This window comes from Rattus norvegicus, chromosome Y (genome assembly GCF_036323735.1).
Source record: "Rattus norvegicus strain BN/NHsdMcwi chromosome Y, GRCr8, whole genome shotgun sequence".
NCBI classification, from domain to species: Eukaryota; Metazoa; Chordata; class Mammalia; order Rodentia; family Muridae; genus Rattus; species Rattus norvegicus.
The window spans coordinates 54,528,792-54,535,531 of record NC_086040.1 but is presented as its reverse complement, the minus strand read 5'-3'; the positions used below and the strand labels follow the sequence as shown (position 1 = coordinate 54,535,531).

Genomic DNA, 6,740 nt, shown 5'->3' with positions numbered 1-6,740 from the left:
GGTTGTTCTTTAAGGAACCAAAGAGACCAATATGGATGCGGCCCAATTTCAACTCATTCTAGACCCTTTCTGATCTTCCTGGGTCTCCTGCTTCACTTTTTGAGAACTCCATCTTGGAATTCCTTCGTCCCTCAGTGTCCTCTACTCCTTCATGTGTTCTTTAGTCTTCCTTCCACATCACCATCAATGTAATCTTTCTTACCCTCATCCTGGTCTCTTCTCTGCATATGAAGGTTGAATTTATTTAAAAAGATGACTTAAGGGCCCGGAGAGATGACCAATTGTTCAGGAGCTGGTCTGCTTTGAAAGAGGACCTGGATTTTGTTCTTTGAGCTCATGTCCAATGGGCCCCAACCACCTCTAATTCGAGCTCCAGGGGACCTGACTATTCTTGTCTCTGTGGTCTCCTCTATTCATGCCCTGCCCCCACCCACATGATTAAAAATAATACATCTACAGATGAGAAACAGGATTCATTAGGTTTTGTTAGTCAAACTAAACCTGCTCTTCTCTGATTCTGATTCTGCTTGGATCAGTTTATTGGGTTTCCCTGTGAGTTCCAAGACCAACTCCCTGTTACCTGCCTCTCTTTCCCCAACAGTCTGTTTTTCCCTCAAACTTCACCTCAGAGAGTCTATCTATTTTTGGCCCCTCTCCACTGCTTCCTAAACATCCATCTTTTTTTTCCCATGCCATCCCTGCTCCTCTAAGCCTCATCTCCAAGTTTTTTCTCTCTCTAAAAACCAGAACAGCTCAGTCCTGTTAGTTTTAGCCTTGTGACATTAGACTTACTGTTCACAGCGTTGACTTTTCTGGCTTCCTCTAGATGTTCCATCCACCAAAGCCCGTCTCCTCCACCAAAGTGGTCAGACACAACATGTCACATCACACATTTTAATTTTTAGAGCAAAAACAAATTCCACTGGAAAAGATACTGGAGTTGTCAAAGGCCCTTGGGTATCTGAAACAAAGAAAAACAAACATTTTCCCCCAATCCAATAAATTACCCATCTATGTCCCCCACACTTTGTGAATTTCACCTTAACTGATCTTTTCCACCAGATTATAGACGTAGATGTGGACGTCGCCATCAAACTTGATGAAGTACACAGAAGGCTTGGCTAGAACTTGGTAAATGACTTTGCCTATCTTTTTGGACCCGTCGCTTCTGGTGTAATGCACACATTGACCTGTTAAGATGTCGCTGTCAGCGTCTGACTTCACCTCTGCTGGAGGAGTCTCTGCAATGATACGGAGGTTACCTTCTGCGTAATCCTCCAGGAGTTGGTAGATGTATAGAATTGGATCTTTCTCGTAGGTGATATAAAACCAGTCCTTCATGATTGGCACCTGGGCTAGGACCACCCCCCTCCAGTTGTCCTTAGAGCCATGTTTGTTCTCAAATTTATGCTCCACAGCTCGACCAACCATGGCACTTGCGAGATGGGCATCTTTCACTTGAGGAAACACTACTTTGTGAGGCAAGACCTTAAGCTTTAAAATCCTCTCATCGCTGTAAAGTTCAAGTGCATAAACACAGTCAATCCCGTCATACTTGACCAGATAGAGAGAGGGATTTGTTGGCAGTTGATCTAGAACGATGGCCTTCCATTGTGTGACGGGCTCATCACCTTCCTTCCATCCATGAGAAATTCTGCGGCCCACAATGTTCCCCAGGGCCTGGCGAGAAGGCCTTCTCCTCCGCTTCTGGAAGGATGGTGTGCTCATCCTCTTCAGAGACATCCTCTTCTTCATGGCTGTAGACCTAGTGTGGTAGGCCACGGCACTCCTGGTCCACTCTCTTGTGGCTATCGTTCTGTGTTCAGGATTCATACTTGCCCATGGCCAGGGTTTGAAGAGCTTGCCTGCTTAAACCATACACAATGCTGTTGCCTCTGTCATATGAGTGACTGCAAGAAGAATTTGGTTGGGGTGAGGGAGCACTGGACCAAGGCTCTTGTCTAACAGAACTTTGGAGGGGGTAAGGAAGGTGATGGTAAACAGGTTTTAGCATCTGAATCTAATTCTGTCATAATCAGAAGCTCATACTAGGGCTGGGCAATGGTGGAGCACACCTTTAATTCCAGCACTTAAGAAGCAGAGGGAGGAAGACCTCTGTGAGATCAAGGCCAGCCTGGTCTACAGAGTTAGTTCCAGGATAGCCAAAGCTACCCACAGAAAAACCCTGTCTCAAAAATCAAAATCTAAAGTTCAAAGGGAAATGAACAAATGGTTTTCTACAGCTCAGAATAACATATTCAGTCACATTTCTTGGGCCCATGGCACTTTGCCTCTGCTGCGGAACCTCTCCTTGAATGGCTAGGTCAGTGTGGGATTAAGTATCCCTGTCCCTCACTTTAAACAAGCAGAACAGAAAAAGGATAACAAAGGACGGAGAAGGGTGGCCACACCCCTCTTATACGCTCTAACTGTGAGCTATGTGGGAACATCCACAACTATCTGCCCAGAGACACAGCACATCAGTCCACTGGCTTTCTGTATTGTGCATCCAGACCCAGCCCCAGGTTTATTCCGCGAAGCTGTTGCATCTTCGACCGCAACAAGATTCTTTTGTCTAGGCAACAACAGCCATTTAGAAATAAAGTCTCCTGCGGTTGGTATTTAGCTCAGTGGAAGAGTACTTGCCTAGCAAGCACAAGGCCCTGGGTTCGGTCCTCAGCTACGAAAAAAAAAAAAAAAAAACATCAAAAAAGAAATATTATCTCCTAAAATGTACATTCACAGAGAGGAGCTTTGGCATTTTAGTAGAATTATGAATTAGATATTGTTAGCAAAGGATAATAAACTCTTAGACTGACTAGCCTAGACATTCCGCCTAGCTCTCAAACATGGAAGACATTAGAACATACGGTTACTCGCTGTACGAGGGAAAACTATTAGCTTTCTGGCCTACAAGGGTCCCAGTTATCTTCATAAACGTATTTACCGAAAGAAAATGTCCTAGTCGTCCAGATTCTGTCTTCTGAAATCGGTCAGGCACCAAAAGCCTGTTGAACAATTGTGGGGTTCAGGAGCTGAACTGGCTTTCACACACCGCTGGGAAGATAGTGAACCCACCTTCAAGGTGTCAAGCGCCCCCAAGTGGAAGAGATGCGCAACCTCTGCCCTGTGTCTGTGACATCATCCAGGCTCTGCTTATGTCATAGAAGCCCACTCAGGCCAGTTCGTTCCCTAGTTACGCTTAGAAACTTCCAGCATCTAGGTTTTAGCATCTCATGTAGACTCCTGGAGACCAAAATAAAGTCCCCACCCAAATATTCTGATGACTCGAGACACAATCTACCCAAGTAGATCTTTTCATGCATTTTTTTTTCTGAAAAAGTCTTTGGTTTCTGAGTCACCAACATTCTTGGTGGTTATTTTCCCAGCTCCTATCTTTTCTTTGGTTATCTTTAAGCCATTCTCCGTATCAGACGTATTGCTAGCCTCTCTTTCTCCGAGGCAGCCCACTGGATAGCACACCAAAATTAGCTTTATCAAAACCCACAATTAGAGGAGGGCCATTTTTATTCAAACAAAGCTGGAATTTTTACAGGATTAAATACCTTGTATTGAAGTCAATGGCAATCATTAATTATGAATTCTTTGAAAAGAGGGAGGAAAAATTAGCTCCTGGACCTGCTTCCAAAGCTGGGATAAACTGAAGACAAACCCGGTATCGACCAGTCATATTTTAAATGTCTTTAAAGTTTACCTGCACTTCTGGTTACAAGGAATTTATTAGATCAAATGCAGTAAAACAGGATGAAATAGATGAGGTAATTTTGTTTTTGAAATATGGGTAGACAGAATAGTGGAAGCAGGTAAGTATGGAATTTACCTGTAAATTAAAGGGCACTTTAATTGTTTGTGTCACATAGTTCTTCAGATCTTCAAAAGGATTCTTTTCAGAACCCTGCCCTGTCCCCACTACACTCTGACCATCCCTTCCCTCTTCCCAATAATTCCCTTCCACTTTAACATTATAATTTTTTAAATGTACTTAGAGCTTAACTTATGGCAGCTTTTTAAAATCTGTCCACTTTTCTAAGTTCACCGTCTTCTTTTTCTCTCTTCTATCTTACTTTTAAGCACACTTTCCTTCACATTTTGTGTTTTACTCTCTCTCTCTGCTCTTCTGATTCCTCTGCTATTTTATGACTGTTGGTCCACTATGTGGCTGACGTCATTGTGGGGTTAATTCAAATGGCATGATTTTCCCCAATTTCTCCCCTTCATCTTACTTCTCTAGGCACCTGCTGATATTTATAGCCTTCGGGATTGTTTTAAGCCTGGAAAGCACACAAACACACACATACATACACACACAAACACACATACATGCACACAAAAACACACACACACAAACATACACATATACACACTCAAACATTCAAATACAGAGAGAGTGAGAGACAAAAACAGAGATAGTTACAGAGAGAGACAGAGTGCCCATGAGAAAACATGTAATATCATCTTTCTAAGAACAATAAACAGAGCCAACTTTCAAAAAAGTGAAGAACAAGTAGGCAACAAGAAAAATAATCTCATCATAGCCATCAACTTGAGGAGGAAAGAGTTTGTCTCACTCAAGGCTTCTAGGTACCTGTCTGTTACTGAGCGAAGTTGGGGCAGGAACTCATGCAGGACTCCAGAGGCAGGAAAGGAAGCAGAGACAACTTAGAAATGCTGAGTACTGGATTGGTATCCATGACCTGCTCAGCTTTCTCTCCTTCTCATACTACCCAGGGCCACCTTCATGGGGGATGACAGTACCCATAGTGGGCTAGACCCTTCCACATCAAACATAAAAAAAAAAATCTTTACTGATGTGGCCAAAGGCAAATCTGATGGAGGCAATTCTTCAGCTGAGGCTCCTTCTTCCCAGGTTGAGTCAAACTGACAATAAAAACTAACCAGGACCAATGCATATCCATTCTGATTGCCACACTGTGTGAAATAGACAAGCCATTCGAATAACCTTAGCTGTTGATCACTGGATGAATGGCTTAAAAAATGTGACATACATTGATGTGATTTTCATCTATGTGTAACAGGAAAGGGTTTTGTTCTCAGAAAAACGGATTGAACTGTAAAATACAATATGTTGTGTGAACGAAGCCAGAGTCAAACAGACGGTTGTGAAATTTATATTTTAATAAGGGATATTAAGTGAAAGGGGGCATTTAAGTATAGAAAGGGGAACAGCAGGGTGTGTGTGTGTGTGTGTGTGTGTGTGTGTGTGTGTGTGTGTGTGCAGGTGGAAATGGAGGTGAGTGGTGAGGATGAAGTTAGCTAATATACAGTATAAACTGATACAAGGAGTCACAAGTAAGCCCACTGACTTGTTCATTTAAAGCACACAGCTATATGAGATCTGAGTGTAAAACAATGTTTTGAATAAATTGGGGGTTTATAGCTTAGAGATACCATAAATTTTATTCATATTTTCCTTCCCACAGGTGGCTCTTTCTTTTTCGAGCTTGATACTGGTGACAGGATATGCCAATGAGCTTTGGTGTCTGTACCTCATTAATCACCCGGAATTCAGGTAATTCAGTGAGGCTACCGTGGGGAAGGAGATAGTTAGAGATCTTAAGGGTACACGACGTGGGAAGAATAATGCCCACACCCACTATAGATATCCAAATATTCACTCTCATCTCTGGTTTGAATGTGTTCGCCCAAAAGAAATTTTCTGAAGATTAATCCCCAGTGGGAATGTAGTTGTGAAGAATTGATTAGGTCAAGAGGGATGCGACCAACAAATAAAGATCCATTAATGATGCTATTGTGGAAAAAGGTTAAATTATGAAAGGGAGTTTGGCTCCCTCTCTTGTCTTCCTACCCATTGGATCCCTTCTGTGGTGACAACATCCCACAAGAACTCCTTCCTGTTCCGATGGTCTCTTCATTTTGGCTTTATAGGCTTCTGAATCAGAATAATACAGAATTTGCGTCATTATAGACTAGCCAATTGGTGCCATTCTGTTTGACCATACAAGCATGAACATGCCTCAGAATTGTGAGCAGCCGGGTCATATGGGAAATCGAAGCTTGCAGAGAGGACTAGGTTGTTAGTGCTGACTGAAGGCAAGATGGGTTCAGGGTTAGTGCGTGTGCTCTTCATGAAAGAAACAGCACAGAGGAAGAGTGTAGATTGTAAAGATGCAGCTTGGGCGGCAATAAGACTTCTACTATTGGCTTTGTGGGGACAAGGAGCCATTAGGTAAGGGGAAAGATAGCTAGGGATAGCTTCAGCCACTGCTTTTGGCTAGCAGAACCCATTTTAGAATCCTTATCTTCGAGGATGTTAAAGAAAACTGCCTGGAGTCAGTTGATACATAAGTAACCATCAAGAGTGTGTCCACTATTACGGAGGGCCCAGGAAAAAGCCTGATATTGGAAGATCCTTTGCCTTCAAGATATGGAGATTTCTCCCCGGCATCACTGGGCAACCTATCTACGTCGGTAAGGGCATCCCACTAAGTCCAGATCAGTGGTTCTTAACCCTTGGATTGAGACCCTTTTGGGAGATCAAATTGCCCATGCAAAGGGTCACATATCATATATCCTATATATCAGACATTTACATTACAATTCATAACTATAGCAAAATTATAGTTATGAAGTAGCAATAAAATAATTTTACAGTTGGTGGAGATTTATTAAAAGGTTACGTTAGGGAGGTTGAGAACCACTCTTCCTGACCCCTCTAAAATATGCCTGTTGGTATAGAC

General features: G+C 42.7%; 1 protein-coding gene across 2 annotated transcripts; it reads right to left on the bottom strand.

Moving 5' to 3' along the window:
• Positions 1-880: 880 nt before the first annotated feature.
• On the bottom strand, positions 881-3,129 carry LOC134484376 (Y-linked testis-specific protein 1-like). Of its 2 annotated transcripts, none has more exons than XM_063280655.1 (3): positions 2,948-3,129; positions 1,041-2,680; positions 881-961 (listed from the first exon to the last, which is right to left on the bottom strand). In XM_063280655.1, exon 2 carries the CDS (start codon positions 1,831-1,833, stop codon positions 1,042-1,044), a length of 792 nt encoding a protein of 263 aa, XP_063136725.1. In that variant the 5' UTR covers positions 1,834-2,680; positions 2,948-3,129; the 3' UTR covers positions 881-961; position 1,041. The 2 variants fall into 2 exon arrangements, with proteins under 2 accessions (XP_063136725.1, XP_063136724.1); XM_063280654.1 differs by having other exon boundaries at positions 1,041-1,910.
• Between the last annotated feature and the right edge of the window lie 3,611 nt (positions 3,130-6,740).

Bases quoted from the DNA above. Each gene is read 5' to 3' on its own strand.
- LOC134484376 (XM_063280655.1), bottom strand. From the start codon at position 1,833: ATGAATCCTGAACACAGAACGATAGCCACAAGAGAGTGGACCAGGAGT.